Here is a 21,196-nt window from a genome sequence, read left to right on the forward strand (position 1 = left end):
TAAATAAATGTGATTCATCTGTAGCCTTCTGAACAAATAGATGACAAACACAATGGTAAGGTAATAATTCAAATGCTGCTACAGCTGATCCTCGGTGGGCGCTATAAATATCCAAAATTTCTATAACATGTTAGTGAAAGTGAACACGGTAGATATGGCACAAAATGCGCACCCTTGTCAAGTCCATGTATGAAATTGTTAGCGAGAAAGCGCAAAATCATTACCTCAGTCTACCGTTGCTGTATATAATGCAACTGAAAAAATGAGCACTTTCCTCCTGAAAAAGAAAAAATGAGGAGAACCACACGCACTTCGATCAAGGACATAAATTGATTGGATAAGAATTTAGCAATCGGCAACTTAACCCCTATCGTCAAGTCTGTAAACCATTATTTGCTCCTATCGTCAAGCCTGTAAACCATTATATCGTCAAGTCTATAAACCATTATTTGCTCCTATCGTCAAGCCTGTAAATCATTATTTGCCATATTTTTTGAAACACTAGATGAAGTGCTGACAATTTATTTATTTATTTATTTTGGAAAATATCACAAATGCGTGCCAGTGCTCAGTATGGATTTGAACAAATGTGTAACAGAGGAAGGTGGATATGATAGTCCATTACAGCATTATGAAGAAATTGTGATGATTTTATTTTTTCATTGCAGAGAAATTGTTCAGCAGCCCATACCTCTGCGGCTACTTTACAGGTAAAGTTTGTCAATTTCATATATAAAAATGATCAGACTGTACATGATTGATTCTGCCTTTGCGACCATATCAGCCTGTGCATCCGTACAGTTTGATCAATATCTGCACTGTTCGCCATTCAGTCAGTATCTTTTTGGTAAGCACCTCTTTTAACATTTAATGGTACTGTCCAAATTGAAAGATGGACAAGTTCATTACAGAAATTTAGCAGGCTAAGGGTTAAAAATGATCAGACAGTACAAAGTGTTGTATCAAAAATGTTTACTTTTGCTGGACTAAGTGCTATTTTGATTTTCCATATCAATTGTAATGGCTTAGTATACACGCTATAGTTTCACATTGTAATTGTGTAGGTTGTTTAGCTCAAAATTTTATCTTTACATATTTGTAAATGTTGTTCCGGCTTTCAGCTATAAATTATCTTGGGTACTACTAAAACAAGTAATGTTACATATAACTGAAAGAAGTAATTTCTGATTCAGAATCACTTAGATAAGTGACTTTTTACTATGATATGATTTATATTGATACCGTGTTTGACTAGCCACTAGACTGATAATAAAGATATTTCTACATTTTTTCCTTTTTTAGTTTAATTCAATATCGTAGGGTCAACAGCCAGTCTATTCTAGTGGATGTCTTAGAGGAACGATGTTAAAATTACCGTAAGTGATAGACTGGCTCAGTTCACTAGACTGAATCATAAAAATGTAAAACAACATATATCTAGTCTAGGAGCTAGTCTAAATACTGTGTAGGTGATAATATTATTGTATGTGTGTGTATAGAAACGGAAAAGTGGAAAAATAAACCATATAGTCATTGCAACTCCAGACATGGAGAAAACAGCGGCACTCTTTAGAGATATCTTAGGAGCAAAAGTCAGTGAAAAACACAAGTCTAATTTTTAAGTAACAAATTATTATTGGTATATAAATAAAAACTGTAAGAATCAACATATTATATAGCTGAGCCTTATTCAAATACTCTAGCTCATTACATGCCATATTGAAAATTTCACTCGGGCAACACCATTTTGAAATTACTCCCCAAGCATATGACCTCTCCGACATGTTTAAACACATTAACACACTTTCGCTATACATTATTTCATACATATACATTACATATTCTTTCACATTCTAAGTTTTAGATTTAAACAATAATATATTTTTCATTGTTTAAACTTTGAATCATTCTATATTTTCAGTCACAGCCTGGCCATGGCGTTTATAGAGTGTTTGTTGAACCCAGGGACAAAACATAGAGGTGAAGACTCATAATAGAAAGGCAGTTGACAATTAGTCAGTATTAATTTTGATAATACTTTTGAATTTCTTCAGAGTAACAAAAATTTCGAAACAAGTGAATTTGAGATACCGGGTTTAAATCAGTACAACTATTTAAAGTTTTCCTACAGTCAGACACTCAATGAGATTGATGCATATGTCATTTAATAATTCAAAATTTAGATAATTGAAAAATACTGTATAGCCAATTTCTTTTTACATTTAAATGTAATTTGCTGAGAATTTGTTTTTGTGGTAAAATAATCTTCGTATTAAACTGTAAATCTTCTTTTATTAAATTACCAAAACCTTTTCATATAACTTAAAAATTTGGTAAGCAGGAGCACAATTTCAAGAATAATAAATTTACATTCTAGTTATTTTGAGTGTGGACACATTTGGAGTACGGATGAGTACGGTACTTAGAGACAAGCTTTCAAGCTTTTTATATAAACAATTTATTGTTGGATAGTTACAGCAATAGAAACATTATACATAACTTTAAACATCAATTTACCATGATAGCAAATATGAATGGATAACACTCATAATATAAACTAAAAATGAGTCCATTTATACGACAGTCAGACATGAATAAACACATTATACACAAAACAGTTGCAGGAGTTGTCAGATACTAAACACTAATTAAATGGCTTGCCTGTCAATAGTCAAAACTGTTGTCAAAAGACCAAATACCAATAGTTTTTGACTACTGATTGGCAAACCATTCATTTACTGTTTTATTAAATGACATCAGAAATTTATTTCCGCATTTTTAATTTTTAATTTTAGTATGTTTAGTATATCCCTGCGTTTAGTATGTTTTAGTATATCCTTGCGTGTATCAGTGCTATACACTAGGCACGTTAAAGAACCAGGCTGTCTATTCGCAACGAGCTAGGCTAAGTTGGCCGGACAAGCCTGTGTCTGATTTCTGATCTCTCTGTCGTGGGGGCTTTGTCTCACTCTGTCCCTCTGGTCAGATCGCTCTGTGTCTGTACCAGTAGAGGATGAATTATGCGCCCTGTGTGGCTGCATTTGAACTATGTAAAGCGCCTTTGAACGTGAAATTGATCATGAAAAGGGCGCTATATAAATCTGGTATAATAATAATAATAATAATAATAATGTTGGAAATTGCCAGGTCATATAGCACAAACGATGGACTGGCAATTTATATGCGGCGTTAAGGTTTTGAGTTTCGAAACGAACCAAAGAAACATAAAATACTTACGCATGTTTGTAATGAAACATCTATTACTAATAATTTAGGAAAATGTGGCAGTTCAGTATTTCTACATATTAAACATGTTCATTGTTTTGAGATGAGTAAACATTTTACTGATGGCCTGTTTGTTTTGGGTTTAACGCCGTTTTTCAACAGTATTTCAGTTATGTAACAACGGGCAGTTAACCTAATCAATGATCCTGGATTTTAGGCCAGTGCAAACCTTTTCTCTGCCTTTAACTGCCAACTTCCCCACATGAATCCGAGGTAGAGGACGAATGATTCGATATTCAATGTCTTTTATAAAATTGTCACAGAGAACATACGCGTCACCAGAGTATCGGACTCACGACCCAGTGATCCGTAGATCTGTTTTCTCTCTATTGAGCTAAGCGGACTGGCGTCAATTACTGACGAAGAACAAATGCACTTTAAGAACATTGTAGGAGAGGCAATTGTGTTCACTTCAATTACATGTATACATAACAAATGTGTTTACATCTATCTTCGCATCTGCCTAGTTTTCTTAAATGATAAGTACACTTCATTCTCAACATGTATACATTTTACTTTATATATATGTTACATAAACAAAACATCTTAATCTAGACACAAGAATATCACAGTCTAATTTTCTGGAAGATATCAAAATATACATTTTACTTTATATGTATGTTACATTAAACAAAACATTTTAATCTAGACACAAGAATATCACAGTCTAATTTTCTGGAAGATATCAAAATATACATTTTACTTTAAATGTATGTTACATAAACAAAACATTTTTTAATCTAGACACAAGAATATCACATTCTAATTTTCTGGAAGATATCAAAATATACATTTTACTTTGTATTTATGTTACATAAACAAAACATTTTTAATCTAGACACACGAATATCACAGTCTCATTTTCTGGAAGATATCAAAATATACATTTCACTTTTAATTATATGTATGTTACATAAACAAAACATTTTTAATCTAGACACAAGAATATCACAGTCTATTTTTCTGGAAGATATCAAAATATACATTTTACTTTATATGTATGTTACATAAACAAAACATTTTTAATCAAGACACAAGAATATCACAGTCTAATTTTCTGGAAGATATCAAAATATACATTTTACTTTAAATGTATGTTACATAAACAAAACATTTTTTAATCTAGACACAAGAATATCACAGTCTAGTTTTCTGGAAGATTTCAAAATATACATTTTACTTTATATGTATGTTACATAAACAAAATATTTTTAATCTAGACACAAGAATATCACAGTCTAATTTTCTGGAAGATTTCAAAATATACCTTTTACTTTCTATGTATGTTACATAAACAAAACATTTTTAATCTAGACACAAGAATGGTAAAGTCTAATTTTCTGGAAGATATCAAAATATACATTTTACTTTGTATGTATGTTACATAAACAAAACATTTTTAATCTAGACACAAGAATATCACAGTCTAATTTTCTGGAAGATATCAAAATATACATTTTACTTTACATGTATGTTACATAAACAAAACACTTTAATCTAGACACAAGAATATCACATTCTAATTTTCTGGAAAATATCAAACTATACATTTAACTTTATATATATGTTACATAAACAAAACATTTTAATCTAGACACAAGAGTATCGCAGTCTAATTTTCTGGAAGATATCAAAATATACATTTTACTTTATATGTATGTTACATAAACAAAACATTTTTAATCTAGACACAAGAATATCACAGTCTAATTTTCTGGAAGATATCAAAATATACATTTTACTTTATATGTATGTTACATAAACAAAACATTTTTAATCTAGACACAAGAATATCACAGTCTAATTTTCTGGAAGATATCAAAATATACATTTTACTTTATATGTATGTTACATAAACAAAACATTTATAATCTAGACACAAGAATATCACATTCTAATTTTCTGGAAGATATCAAAATATACATTTTACTTTGTATTTATGTTACATAAACAAAACATTTTTAATCTAGACACACGAATATCACAGTCTCATTTTCTGGAAGATATCAAAATATACATTTAACTTTTAATTATATGTATGTTACATAAACAAAACATTTTTAATCTAGACACAAGAATATCACAGTCTAATTTTCTGGAAGATATCAAAATATACATTTTACTTTATATGTATGTTACATAAACAAAACATTTTTAATCTAGACACAAGAATATCACAGTCTAATTTTCTGGAAGATATCAAAATATACATTTTACTTTATATGTATGTTACATAAACAAAACATTTTTAATCTAGACACAAGAATATCACAGTCTAAATTTCTGGAAGATATCAAAACAAAATTCAGGATGGCATAGTAACGAGTGAACCTATTACTAAAATATCGGAAGCCAAATCAAGATAAATGGATCTTCATTTCATCTATTTTTTACAATATTAACTTAATATCTAGACATCGAAATCTACAAATATGGGGTAAAAAACGTCATTCCATTATAACAGAAATATAACACAAGTTTATAATTTTAAGGCAAATTGATTAGATGTGACCAAAATTTTGGCTTCATGTAGTCTATATACAATGTAATAAGAAACTAGGAATACCTTATCATCCGGGTGTTATGTAAGAGTTAAACAAATGGGTTTTGAAGATGATGCCACCAAGAAATTGTTTGTTTTTTTAACTATTGAAAGGAATATACATATTTATGCAAAATGTTGACCTTTTCCGCAGAAGTACTTAATGCTTGCGTGATTTCTTGTAATATAATCTTTAAATAATGTGCTAATGATATGGATAACATACATTTTTTAGAAAACCACCTACATTGTAACAGTCACATCTTGATCATATCTTCTAGAACCTTGTTCAGACATTCTGAATTTCAATGGTTAAGAACCAAACATTTTAAAACTGGAATTACTTACTGTTTTACTTGATTAAGCTTATTTGCACTCAAAAGACTTGGAGTCTTGATGAATCTTTTGGCAAAATCTTGTTTGATTATCCAGCACCAAACTGATACGATTTCATAAATAGGTTGTTAGCTTTTGTTTGGGTCTTTTTTTGAAAAATAAGGAAGAACATTTTTTGTAAAATATGTTAAAAAAACTGTTGGGAAAAAGCAGTGCTTGACTTGTGCCTTGTCACTAAAAACTGGTTAAATGAATGAATACAACGGTAAAAAGGGCACAATTTTGTGAAAAAGAAAAAGCAGGTTATGTTATCTGAGCATTGCATGTCACTTTATCACGGTTAGGAGGCGTGTGAAGTATAAATCCATTGCCACAAATAGTTATTAAGATACAAGCTTACATACAAAAAAAATAAAATTTGCTAAGTCGAAAAAAGGAACATAACTTTGTAAAAATATATACATGTAAATAGGGTTATGGATCATATGCACTGTCTGTCAAATCGTCATAATGTGCTGGTGCATCAAGTTATAGTTCATTCCTAAAATGGTTATCAAGGTACCAGCTTACATAAAAACTAATCAAACAAAGGCTGTTTGTAAAATACGATTGACCCCCATGATGACTTAGATGTCCCATTTTCAGTCCAGAGATCACTGTGACCTTGCCCTTCGACCTACTGACCCCAACACAATAAGGATCATCTACTTACCGCATGCAATCTTAAGGTATAGAGCTGTTTTCAGTATCAAGGTTATTGTGACATTTGACCTACTGAACCCCAAAACAGTAGGGGTCACCTACTGACTGCAGGTAATTAGGCTTCTTAGTGTCCTTATGTAACTGAGCAGAAACCACTCACAGTCTTGAGGTAACTGAAACCTTGACATTTTACTTACGGTCCCCCAAAACATCGGAGATCATCTACTGACCAAAGGCAATTATTTTATATTTATAAATGCTGTAGACCAAGGCTTACTTTAGTTATCGGGCGTAAAACGTTTTCAGATTCAAGGTCACTTTAACCTTCTTGACGTTTAACCTAATAACGCCCAAAACAATAGGGGTCATCTACTGACCATAGGCTAGCATCTTAGGAAGTTTGACCACCAGGCCAAAGCATTCTTCAGTTATAATCAGAAACCGATTTTCAGCTGAAGGTCACTGTAACCTTGACCTTTGACAGACACCTTAGAAATAGTGATCAACTGACCATAGGAAATCATCCTATGAAGTTTGACGGCTGTAGGCCAAAGCATTCTTCAGTTATTAAGTTATGGATCATCTGCCGGTCACGACTAACATGCTTACCACGTTGAGGATTACTGCACCAGTGCTCGATTGGAAACCGGGAGAGCAGATGAACAGACGGACGGTCCACTGACTATATGGCGCGCCTTTAGGGTGGGGGCACATAAATTGCCATTTCGAAAAGGTGCATAACATTTCCAAATGCAAAATATAATCATGCGACCCATGCCTAATATGTCAAATCATCAGAATGAACAGGTTTGTGAAGTTTCAATTTGTTCCCAATAGTGGTTACTGAGACACAAGCTTATACACAGAAACTTAAGCTGCAAAGGGGCATAACTTTGTAAAACTGCAAAACAGAATTATGGAACCTGTGCACTGTACTTACAAGTGTGAAAAGTTTGAGTTCAGTGGCAACCAAGATACCAGCTTACATTCAAAAACTTAACCAAATCGGGACACGGACGCAAACTCTGTCGCCGACGTACGGGTTTAATTGTGCAAAAACTCTACTGTTGAAGAAATTTCAAAATAGTCCAGCTAAAAGACACTGTCTTACAATCGTATGCATTAGAAATGTTAAAGATTATCGCCGTCATCAATGTCAATCTCGTCAATGTCAGCAAGACTGGGCCCATAACATGAGTCTATATCGTCTTGAGACAGGAATGTTTTCACTGTTGATCCTTTACTGACATGACGATCACTGCCAAATCCGTGCACCTTATCTTTCAGGGAATTAGGATGCACACAGATCGTAATTAGTGGTTCATTACCTGAAATATATACGTAAGAAAATGATAAACTGATATCTTTAATTGTAGATACCAAAATTAATTTAGCCTTAATTTGAGTGCATTTTAGTTATCATCAAAATACACAGTCTCGTGATGAAGTAATCAAGATGGCTTATGGAAGGTCGGTGGTTCTACTTAGGTGAGCGTCCCTGCCTGATTGGAGTCCCTCTCCACCAAACCATCAAAAGCTGGAAGTCCCCATATAATCTATAATTGTGAACACCATATTATATAAACGAATATCCAATAACTAAATCATTAATATATAGTCACAGCGATATCATTTTTTGAAACAATTTTAGTATTTTAACGAAGCTGCTGCTGCACCACTTTATTGCACTCCTTTACTGTCGCATTGCACTTGCTGTTCATTGAAATACGCCGTCGTGTGTAAACTTATGCAGCAATATCCCTCAGCCAAACGTGTGCTGTAAAACTATGTTTGAATAATGTCTGAAATTTGGGCAGATTCTTTGATTAAAAACGATCTTTAGAAATATATTTTGATATAAGTTCAATAAAGTTTTAAGAAGATTACTTCTTGGATCAGGCATATATCTGTTGAAACAGTTTGGCGCTGTGCATCTGTGTGCGTATCTCCTCGGTCGGCGTCTCTGGTCTTGCCCGTCACCCGGTTCACGCTCGTTCTTTTTGTGTTTTGTGGGTGGAAGAAAATGTATTGGCTCGCATATCTGAGACATGCAGCGGTAACACAAACTTTGACTTTTCCCTGTGTATCGAGGCCCGAGCAGGCTTCTGTCCATCATTGCGAAAGCACTACAAATATACAAGCGAGGTGTTGATTTGTATATGAAACTAGTCACTTTCGGAACTAGCTCCACAGTATTAAGATTTATAAATTTAGCTTATTACGCATAAAGTAATAAATCCTTTAAATGTATTCAGTAAGACAAATCTGAAATTCGTATTACTTTGTGTCGAACACATGCAACCGTTTAAAGCTGTTATTTTGTGATGAATGGGGTGCGATTTCTTAAAGGGTTCTGGTCTTTCGAGTTTGGCTAAAATGATAGTTCTTTAAAATTGAAGATTAGTCATATTATAAACATTAGAACAGGTTTTTATTTCTAAACTATCTTAAAAATATTTAATCAACACAAGCAAGAATCGGGAATCTAATCAGGGTTTGCTCGGCAATAAAAACTTTCCCATCATCTTTACGACCAATGCACCAGAGAGGAATTCGAACTTGACGGGCGTTTATTATATAAAGCTTTATAATCAGGCAGTGTACCTACACTATATACCCCGTAACAAACAATAAAGCAATAATTTCCTGATATTTTAACATTTCCTTTTTTCTTTAACTGTATGCGATCTGGAGGCCAGTCCTTTTAAAATGAGATACGAAATTCAAACTTGTAAAATTTATATAATAAGCTGTAGTTCTTACTTGAATTTATGGCCGCACACACATTCAAACCTAGCCCAACCCCATTCTTGTTCACGTGGTATAGGCTCGTATTTCTGTTTACATCGTTTACATTTCGAAACCTACAACAGAATATATATTTACTTTTTTTATCCTGCTTAATTTCTAAAATGGACTGGTCTATATTTCAGTTTGGGCAGTACCATTTATTATTCGAAGGGGTGTTTACTGAAATTTTACAGACTAAATAGCGAACATTGCAAACCAAGATCAGCCTGCAAGGCAGAATCATTTGCCACCAGCAGGCTAAAGGTTCAGAAATAAATATGTAGTGGGTATTTAGAAGAAATCTTACATAATTTGTTATTTGTCTATAAATCTGTCACAGTGGCCGATCTGGTTTTCAATTATCAGTAATTCAAACTATTCTGAATCAATCAAGAGGGCCAAGATGGCCCTAGGTCGCTCACCTGAGAAACACACCATAACGGTGTAAACATGTTTGACCTAGTGATTTCATGGAAAAAATATTCTAACCAATTATCATTAAAACTGGAGCAAAAATCTTGAGTATAAATAAGTATTTTCTTTGATTTGACTTAGTGACCTAGTTTTTGTCCCCAGATGACCCATATTCAAACTTGACCTGGATTTCATCAAGGCTCTCATTCTGACCAAATATCATGAAGATCAATTGAAAAATACAGCCTCTATCGCATACACAAGGTTTTTCTTTGATTTGACCTAGTGACCCATATTAAAACTTGACCTAGATTTCATCAAGGCAATTATTCTGACCAAATTTCATGAAGATCAATTGAAAAATACAGCCTCATTGCATACAGAAGGTTTTTCTTTGATTTGACCTAGTGACCTACTTTTTTATCCAAGATGAACCATAATCAAACTTAACGTAGATTTTATCAAGGCAATCATTCTGACCAAATTTCATGAAGATCAATTGAAAAATACAGCCTCTATCGCATACATAAGGTTTTTCTTTGATTTGACATAGTGACCTACCTTTTGAACCTAGATGACCCATATTTAAATTTGACCTAGATTTCATCTCGGCAATCATTCTGACTTAATTTCAGGAAGATCAATTGAAAAATATAGCCTCTATTGCATACATAATGTGTTTCTTTGATTTGACCTAGTGACCTAGTTTTTGACCCCAGATGATCCGTTTTCAAACTCGGCCTAGATTTCATCGAGGTTATTATTCTGACCAAAATTTATGAAGATAAATTGAAAAATACAGCCTCTATCGCATATACAAGGTTTTTCTTTGATTTGACCTAGTGACCTAGTTTTTGACCCAGATGACCCATTTTCAAACTCGGCCTAGATTTCATCAAGATAATCATTCTGACCAAAATTCATGAAGATCAATTGAAAAATACAGCCTCTATCGCATACACAAGGTTTTTCTTTGATTTGATCTAGTGACCTAATTTTTGACCCTAGATGACCCATTTTCGAACTCGGCCTCGATTTCATCAAGGTTATCATTCTGACCAAATTTCATGATGATCATGAAGCCTCTATCGCAAACACAAGCTAAATGTTCACAGACGACAGAGAGACAGACAGACGACAGACAGACGACGGACGCCGGACATTGAGTGATCAGAAAAACTTACCTGAGCAAAAAAAAACTGCTTTCCTAGTGTTTGCTGTTTGGCTTTGTGTCAGCGTTTTAAACAATTAATACTTTGATTCCTATAAAATCAAACAACCCATCGCAAATATACTGATTAAGGAATTCCCGCTCCGATACTTACGGGTTTTCGTGATGGCACGCGTCTCCACCACATGTTGTCGTCTTGTTTACACCCATACTGTCGGACTTCATGACCAATACGATTTAGTCTCGCCAAGTCGCGAAGGACGTTGTTTCGACGGACATTCTCAACAACTTGCCACTGCCAAAACATTTACGTCAATTTAGCATACTTTTTCAGACTACAAACGTAAATATGCTCTTTTTATTTCTAGTTGCACGTTTATATATAAATAAAACTTGGAGACTTCGTTCCTGTCTCATGGTCATTTGTGTCAAAATTAATAATCATACACCTTGAGTCTTGTTTCACAAAGACGACATGTAAGTGTTTGACAAAAAATATAGAATACTTTAAACGACCTTATTTCAGATCGATTGTGAAACAAGTCACAATGTTTAACAGTCTCAGCACATCATTCCTAGTGGTAGGTTTGATGCTGAGCGCAAAGCAAGAGAATAGCTGGTACCAGTACAGTGTTTCGTGTAATTGTCATGTCTTCTGTATTGTCCGGTCAGGGAGCCTACCTATTACTCTCTGCACATGCGTTCTTAACAAATTTTAATAATACAAGGCCACATTTAGCATAAAATGTTACAAAAGGTTTTAGTGACATTTGACATGTTCGTCGAAAAAAAGGAAAGCAAAACCTCAACATGTAATCAAACTTTTGAACCTTTGGTTTCTAGGGAAAACTAGTCATCTTAAAAATACCAAAAAAATGTATGTATTTCAATAACAATAAATATTTGAAAGAAACTTACGTCATCCTCACCGAGAACGTCTCTGAGCTCATCAGGTAAAGCTGAAATGGAAAAGTTACTTACTTTATCTATAATTTAATATCTTATTGTACCTCTCTGAAGCCTTTACACAGGATTCATTCTTGCTGAAGTTCACAAACGACGGCATTTTGCGTAGAATATATTTTGTTGATTAAATAACATACAACAGTGGAGGTCAGTCATCACATTTAAATCATTATCAAATGTCCATTGATTTAATATTTCCTTAGACAGCTTAGATAGGAGGGAATGATTACAAAATGCTCATATTTACAGCTCTCTCTCTCTCTCTCTCTCTCTCCCTCTCTCTTGTTATAACAATTGTATAACAATTGTTATATATTTAGACACACTGATGACCAATTCACGGCGAAACTAGTTTGTGACTTTGCTGTTGAAATTTAAGAAAATCTAAGCGAGCGCGTGAAGTCATTATATATATATATATAGCTTCGTTTCAAAAATAATACATCCCAAAATAATATTTTGAAATATATTGCACACATTTGTCAATTTCAATCCATTCACAGTTGTGATGTTCTATAACTTCCTTTCATTCTTATGTATATTTAATAACGTTGAATTTTAATCATCATTTAAAACCGGAACTTGGCCGATTCGATTACTTACGAAATTTCGAACTTAAATTTCATTTATACTTATTGTATAATATTTAAGTGTTTAAGGTTTAATGGTTTTTTTCCCCAACCTATATTTGCTTGACATATATGTCTAATGAATTTCTTTCGTCTTGATCGGCTTCTTATTAAAGCAGTGCGGTCTTAGGACGAGTGGTTAAGGTCGCTGGTTTCGAATCACTTGCCCCTTACCTGTGTGGATTTGGGACCATGCTTAGGAAGTAGAGGAAGCCATCTAGCTAGCTTACGGTGGCTCTATACCCAGGTGTCCGCCTATGTCTGAAATAATGCATGGATTGGCACATGAAATCTTTCTCCACCACCAACAGCTAGAAAAGTCGCAATTTGACTAGACTGACTCCCGTTCCTATCTTTGTTCTATCTTTTTTCAATGACAGCGGAAGGAGCTCGAGTAAGTTGTTTCTATACTGACATTGATATTGACGTAATAATTGTAAACATCAACAACACATAAGAACTTACACCAATTGTACATGAAATTGAAATCAACAAAGCTGTGCAACTTATTTCGAAATAGTTCGAAGGTATCTCATTTTAGAAACGAGACGAGAGTGTATATTACGTAGGAAAGTCCGTTATTTAAGATACGCGCACTTTAACTTACCATCTAAGATGAACAAGTTTGTAGCGTTTTCATCCCAGTCATGGTGTTTCAGTAACGTTGTCAAATTCCTGTTTGTGAAACGTCCATGCCATAATTCACGCAACTTGCGCACCTGTTAAGACCATTTGCATATTAGTACATCTACAGAAATACTGTTACGGTAAGTACTTCATTAAACTGCTTATACGTCCAATCTATTTAACATAACATAACACAACATAACATAACATAACATAATGAAAACATAATGAAAACATAACTTTTATTCGTCTTAAGCATGAAAAGCAAAAATATAAATATACTGCACATAGCATGCGTAAAGTAAATGCTTTATACAATGTGATAATTGATATTAATGTCGAGTATATATGTATGAATTAACTAACAACATGTAAATAAGTTCTAGAAAGTCAAAAAAAAACGAAATATAAGCATGATACAATGTATCAGCTTATAAATATTAAGAAAACATTTGTGTGAAATTCATAAGCATGTTTTTGACAAAAGATTTTTAGGAACATATAATATTGAATTACAATTTCAATAAATTGCAAAAAAATATCTTTCGGCAAAAGTTTATAATTGAATAGCAATTTAATTCCTTTGTTTATCTTGAATAAGGCATAATTCTGAAGTAAAATCAGTCGCTAAATATGTAGAAGATATTGCAGAAGCACGACCGCAGCCAAGTATAACAGTAAAATATAAACGTGTTGAAAGCAAATGAAATGAATGTTAAGTTGATGCGAGCACATACATTTTGAGTCAGGATTACGTCCCAGCTAACTGTCAGTCATTATCTTCTTGCATTAAAAACAAACTTGTTGCGACCATGAAACATGTCATGCTACATAGGACACAATAAATTCTTGCTCGGGTCATTGACTTTGGAGCGGATGCCTGTTCTGTATCGCGCAGGACATACGCAAGCGGAGTCGAGTACGAAAATGATGCCAGCCAACCATCTTCGAATGGCGGCAAGTGCATGATGATCCAGTTGCTTTTAGTACATAACTCTGCCGGCCTATGGCTTACGCGAAACAGAGCGGGTATCCACTCCCAAGTAATAGTGAACTTCCCGTCGAAACCCAAATAAATAAGTAGCATTTGAAAGATTCGATTAATAGCAGAAATTTTATAGGCTGATGCTAAAGTAATACTAGTAGCTGAATCGACGAAAATTTTATAATTTGTTTGCACTTTTGAAATGTGCTAGAATTGTATATGATTGTGACCTATGCTCTGCTAGAAAGTATCGTCTTGCTGTTTGCAGGGTGGTGGTGGAGGGTGGCGATCTTGACCAAAGTGTGTGAAGGTAAAAGGTGTTAAGAACAAACTAAATTAAATCAAGCCTACTGCGTAAATGAAAGCCATTCTCGACAGCTTAATTCCTAACACACGAAATGGTCACTCCGTCAAAATTCTCGTGAAACATTTGATATATGATCCAACAATAAAATGAATTGGGTGATGAGACACGGTGTTAACCACATATATCAAAACAAAATAAAATGCAACAAAAAGAAATACATATAATACTTTTTGTAACAGTGAGTTGCAACAACACGATAATTTAAATCGATATGTAACAATTTAAAAGTTTTCTAAGCCGTGTCTGCTGCATACATGTATTGCCTGTAAAACCTTAAAAAGTCCTCTTTGATAATCAAATTAAAAACCACCATGTGGACAAAATTACATAAATTTCTTCTTAAAGGGCGACAAAGGTCTTAATCAAATGAGAAACAATGTGTTGATAAATTCTCACATTTTTAGCTTTTATCAGCATAACATTGCCTTAATCATGGTAGTACACGTAAACCAAAGTGATGAAACCTAAATCTACGATACCATTTCTATATAACTATCTACGCATTTTTCATTTATAATCGAATTATTTTCTCAGCATATTTTGAAATAAATAAACAAAGTGCCAATCATAACATAACATTGATAAATAAACATTTGGCAATAATTAATACAAAAAAAAAATTACTTCCTATCTAACTCTGGTCTTCAAATTAGACCTAGTATTTGTTTTAATGAAGTTGACACATCGATAAAGCATATAAACGTTTTTTCAGATAAAAGGCAGGCTGATGCAAATTGTGCTTTTTGTACAAGATGTTATTCATAGGGATACAGGAAACGTTGACTACAACCATCCTTATCAGTTGTTCAACATGTCTTAAGTATTTATCAACAGAATATTTTGTCTTATTATACCTCACTTTTGTCTACAATGGTAAAATCCCATTACCCGAAAAGGAGATATTTTGACTATCAGAAACATTTTCAGTCTTTTTGATACGTGACCAAGCGAAAGTGACTGTCAGGTCATGTGACCGCGCTGATATTTTGAATGTCATATAAGGGCAAATAACTGCTTCAGGTTTTTAGCCATATGATTGCGTCCCTTGTACGCAGTGTCATATTGTAATGACGTCGCTATTCAGTGTGTACACAACTGATTACCGCGCTAAAGATGAAACTGTTGAATTAAATGAACCAGAAACATTTTTAAAACTGTTTTATGTGTTTAGTTTTGTTCGGTATAATAAAATAAATACCATATGGCAGCGTGTGTGACATTGATATTGTCAACCCTCGGAACAGAATGTCACCACTCGGCTATCGCCTCGGGTGACATTCTGCCCTCGGGTTGACAATATCAATGTCACACACGCTGCCATATGGTATTTATATAATGTCATTTTCATCTTATGCTGATATTAAGCAGTTTAACTCGTTTGATAAATTCAAAATGAAAAGACACTCCTCTATCTAAATAATAAGTGAGTCCGTCTGACAGACTAACTGTGGCCTTAAGCATTTTTACCTTAACAAATATCTCAATTGTATATATAGGCAACAGAACAAAACCAAAAGTGAAATGAGACAAAAGGCATATAATCTGCTTGATTTATCTTTTTGTTGATATTGCATTATGGGATTAACGTTAAAATAAAGCATTTTTGTTTATATTTCTCAGTATCCTCGCTCTTAAGATGAATCGATAATAAGCAATTCAAATGTGCTACTTTCGATTTGAAAATTGGCTACTTTCGGTCTGAGATACACTACAGTAACTGTCTTCTACTATTATATTGTAAACGGTTTATTTTATGAAAAATGTTGATACAGCTACCTGCTAACGTGAAGAAGTTTAGATAAGTTTACCTTTTTGATTTTCTCCCAGTCATCAGCACTTAAATCAGCCCCCGCTCCTCCACCAATATTATCCACTGGAATCTGTACCTTTAAATAAAATGAGCTGTAACCAATAACATAATATTCCTTAAAGACTCACCCTGACCTAGTGACCAACTTTTTCCTCTCACATAAACTTCGTGCACATCATGTTTATAAAACTGGTATAATACAGCTATTCAACAAGATGACAAGTGGACCTAAGTGGCCCTCTCTGAATTTATGTGTTTTCACAACTTTGTCTGCAAACTTATTCAGTCGTTCTCTTTTCAGTATAGTTTTATAAACATAGAATAATTATATTAATCTTACACTCTAGAAACAAAGTGTGATCTAAACTCACCTTAATATATCAAGTACTGTGCATACGACTATATCAATCAAATAATAATATATTTAGACATTAAACACAAATTCGTGAGCCATATTAAATGCTGTATTAGGCTTGCTATAGATTCAAAGCAGATATTTGATGAATTGTGTGGTATATATGAACCTAAGACCATTTCAATGCGCACAGGTTTTAAGGTGAGTTATAAAGCTTTTAAAGCTGGGAAAGTATCTGTCGAAGCTGATACCTGTTCTGGTAGGACTAAAACCTCTGTTGCCAAGGCAAACATCCCTGCTATAAAAACTGTGGTCAAACAGGATGCGCGATTGTCGCTGAAAGATGTAGCCAGTTGTACTGTCCTATCAGAAGGCAGTGTGTAAACAATTCTGAAAAAGCGTGGTTTGCGCTAGGTGGGTACCTCATTTGCTCACTGATGAGCAAACGAAACAACGCCTTAAGTGTGCCCGGGAATTTTTGAAAACGTACAAAGGCTGCGATAGTCGGGTTATTTATAACTTGCTAGTATAGACGAAACCGGGGTGCAAATGTTTGAGCCATAGAGAAGACCTGATTAAAAGCAATGGAAGCGAAAAGATCAAAAACGCCCTGTATTGCCAAGAGAACCATAAGTTCGAAAAAGATGATGTACGCAATTTTCTTCAATTCTAGTGGTGGGCCAGTCGTTCAAGTGCCGCCTTGTCTATCAGGTCATACAGTCACTGGACGATTCTACAATAAGAAACGTCCAAGCAAATGATGGTCAGGAGTCCATCTTTTACACGACAACGCCTTCTCTAACAAGTGCGATGTTGTTACGTCGTTTTTGGCTTCTGAAAATGTGGTTGTAAATCATCCACCTTATTCACCTGACCTGAGTCCCTGTGACCTTTTTTATTTCCAAGACTTAAGAAAATGCTTTCTGGAAAAAATATAAGTCCAGACGTTCTCTGTATCTCATGTGCTCATTTATCAGTATCTCAAACAGAAGACTATTTATCTGCTTTTCGCGATTGGGCATAAATGTTACAAAAATGTGTTTCGGTAAATGGTGATACTTTGAAGGTTTGTAATAACAATATTTTTTTTAATAAAACGTAGCACTTAAGAAATCCTAACTCATTTTCTGTCAGAAGTGATAATAAAAACATGTTGACACACCGAATTGCTGAAGTGAGGCGTTTTCTCAAATGGTTATTACATTAATTATTAAACTACCCTAACAGTAAAAAGCCGATTGACAATTTTACACCTGTATTTAAGTACGTGACATAATTACTAATTTAACTGTTCTCTGCATGATGTGCAGTTCATTTTAACCATGAACAAATAACGATAAAAACGGTACCTTTTTGACTCGTTCCAAAGTTTCTTCATCAAAGACCCCTTTTTCTGGTGTAAAATGTGGACCACCAGCTGCCATTGTAGCTTCTGTTAAGTATCCTTCAAATAAGAAATAACAAGAAATTGTAACAGAATTACCAGCGTCCACCACCTAGGGATCTTTTTCATAAAACATACTGCATGCCAATACAACATCTTTAAGGTAATAGGGCAACATACTAACAATGCATATAAATCGTATATCATAAAAATATAATTAGATATTTCATCATATCAAAGGGAGATAAATAATAAACAAATGAAATGCATGGTATATGGTATATGGTACTTGAAAAAATACAAAGACAATCTGGATAAAATACTGATACAGGAGCACAACAAGACATCGCCTTGTAACGGCCAGTGATGAAAGCGAGTGTCTGTTGTCTTGCTATACTCCCCTAATAATTTCCATTGTGTTGGACTTTTTACTGTGCAAATCGTGTTTGCCATATATGTCCAGTTTTTTAATTAATTAAATTGAAGATAATGCTAATGTGTATAGGCAAAGGTGCTCACACATATTAACCTATTCTGATAAAAGAACTCTATTTATTTGCAAAATTTTCAGAGATATAAAATCACTTTCAACATCTACTGACGAAAGGATAGACATAATTTTTCTCTACTGTAACAGTTGTGATCTTTGAATGAACATAATTACCTTTACTTCTTTCATACACCGCCTTTGTAAACTGATCCATAACAACTGATGCAGTCAGACTAACGTTTGCACCGACAATTTTTGACAACGTTTCCGATACTTTTGTAAGGTGACTATTGGCTTCCTCTCCTTCGAAGATAGTCCAGATATTTGTTAAGCCTTCCAGTGATTTACTTTGGAATGGAAGCACAATTTTCACAGTCTTCGATGTTGGATCAGGTGTTTCTAATTCTTCCGCTGAAAGAAAATGTGCTAAGGTAAATATTTTGCAAGCTCTGAATAATCTAGAGACAACAAATCTACTTATCGGTATGTTGAGTTAGATAATGTTCGAAAGAGTAGTAAATTAAAAACATTAGACTTTAAAACGTGTTTTAATCACTATATGCATAAAACATTAATTCTCACCAGTACAAGAATTTTAGTATTTGCCATAATTATTACTTGGTCTTATATAAAATCAAGACACGGCAAGAATGATTTCCATACACAAATAGTAATGTATAGCTTTTTAATTAATATCATTAATGAAAAATAAATGATTTCGAATCTATTGTTGCAAAACAAATACTTGTGGTGCCAAAAATCTAGACAATTGAACGAGCATTCTGATCTGATTTTAAACTTACATAATGTTTTCATAACGTTTTGTAAACTGTCAGGTTCTATGGTCCACGACAGGCTGCAAGAAAACCTTAACATATTGCTAAGACTGCATGATATCTTTGAAAGACGTTGTTCGCATTCATCACTATCCATATACTCTAAATGCTTCAACATTCCTTTCATTGAAGAACACTTCATTGGTATTCGGATGCAACCTAATTGTGCAATTCCAGGTACTGCGTCGGGAATATTTCTCATATCTGTAAACCAACTAAGTAAGTCGTCTACTAACTGGAGACAGAGGTCACCATAATATCGAATCCTTTGTTCTATCATATGTTTGATTTCTTCTTTAGAAAAGTCATTCTGATTCTGAATTATCTCAACGAATTCAAACAAAAGACACAAGGCTTCCTTTTCTTTTTGCCTTTGGTCACACTTCGCTTCTATGATAGTCTGCAACTCTGTTATGTGATAAAAAAAGGGTATTGTAAAAATACAGATTGCTTTTAATCTAAGATAACTACCGTTCAAATGATGATATGTTAAGAAATATAAGCGAGGTACAAGACGTGAGCTATGAAGAAACTGCATAAATATTTATGCTTCTATTATGTTTTATGAATTAACTTTTAGTATTTTTTTAATTACCATTCTTAGTTTTTCGTTTGAAATCATGTATCTGCATCTTCAGTATTTTTTCAACTAGATGTGAAGTCTTTGCCCCTCGTGATGTCATATATGAAAATAAGAATGAAAAATAAAAACACATATAATAACTGTATGCGATATATCCAGTTGTGAATGAAAATTACATTTTTTCTGACAAAAAAAAATGTGTGTTGATTTATCAAGGATTAGACAAATATTACATATATATACAAAAGGATTACAACAGATGCATTGGCTGCGATAGTTTAGGAACATTGGTTTATAAATTGATTTCTAAGCATTATTTCATATACGAGTATATTTTTCATATATATGAATATTTGTTAGATACACAATCAATTGTTTGTATATTTGTATCGAAACATAATGACAGAACCAATTGCGATGATTTTCAATGTACAAAACATATTACTCTAATATCTTCCTACTTTTTATAACAGCTCTTTCTTCAAACTGTAGAAGGCGTTGAGAGAAAGTGTTGTGTATAAGAACCATAGCCTCATATTTTTTCCTTTATGGGGAATTAGTTCAAACAATAGAATTTACTTTTAATATTTGTCCGTAGAATAACTCCAAAACATCAAACTCATATTTCTGAATTTTCAAACATTAACAGAAGATATTCGGAAAAAGTATTATCCAGGAAACATAATTCGACATTGAGCTATGGAATGGAAAGATCTATAACTTATCCTTGTCTAATCTAGATATTGATATATTTCGTTACATTCTTGCATAAAAACTACTTTTTTCACTGGATCCGCCCATGTACAAACGGGAGAAAAATCGTGTGCAAACAAGGCAATTCACGTGCTGTTAATACATGATTTTTATTTTTGAAATGCTTTGCCAGGGACGTATGTATGTATTTCTGCGCAGACTGATATTTGG

The 21,196-nt window shown here is 33.5% G+C and overlaps 2 protein-coding genes across 2 annotated transcripts; both read right to left on the minus strand.

Moving 5' to 3' along the window:
* Window positions 1-2,449: 2,449 nt before the first annotated feature.
* Window positions 2,450-18,141, minus strand: LOC123551059 (shiftless antiviral inhibitor of ribosomal frameshifting protein homolog). Its single transcript, XM_053540531.1, has 8 exons — window positions 17,231-18,141; window positions 16,623-16,700; window positions 13,443-13,554; window positions 12,159-12,199; window positions 11,395-11,535; window positions 9,629-9,729; window positions 8,753-8,991; window positions 2,450-8,193 (listed from the first exon to the last, which is right to left on the minus strand). Exons 1-8 carry the CDS (start codon window positions 17,270-17,272, stop codon window positions 7,997-7,999), a joined length of 951 nt encoding a protein of 316 aa, XP_053396506.1. The 5' UTR covers window positions 17,273-18,141; the 3' UTR covers window positions 2,450-7,996.
* Window positions 18,142-18,213: 72 nt separating this feature from the next.
* Window positions 18,214-20,369, minus strand: LOC128556226 (uncharacterized). The gene is made up of 4 exons (XM_053540533.1): window positions 20,285-20,369; window positions 19,657-20,097; window positions 19,028-19,264; window positions 18,214-18,423 (listed from the first exon to the last, which is right to left on the minus strand). Exons 1-4 carry the CDS (start codon window positions 20,319-20,321, stop codon window positions 18,296-18,298), a joined length of 843 nt encoding a protein of 280 aa, XP_053396508.1. The 5' UTR covers window positions 20,322-20,369; the 3' UTR covers window positions 18,214-18,295.
* Window positions 20,370-21,196: the final 827 nt, after the last annotated feature.

The sequence above is a fragment of the Mercenaria mercenaria genome, chromosome 4 (assembly GCF_021730395.1).
Source record: "Mercenaria mercenaria strain notata chromosome 4, MADL_Memer_1, whole genome shotgun sequence".
NCBI classification, from domain to species: Eukaryota; Metazoa; Mollusca; class Bivalvia; order Venerida; family Veneridae; genus Mercenaria; species Mercenaria mercenaria.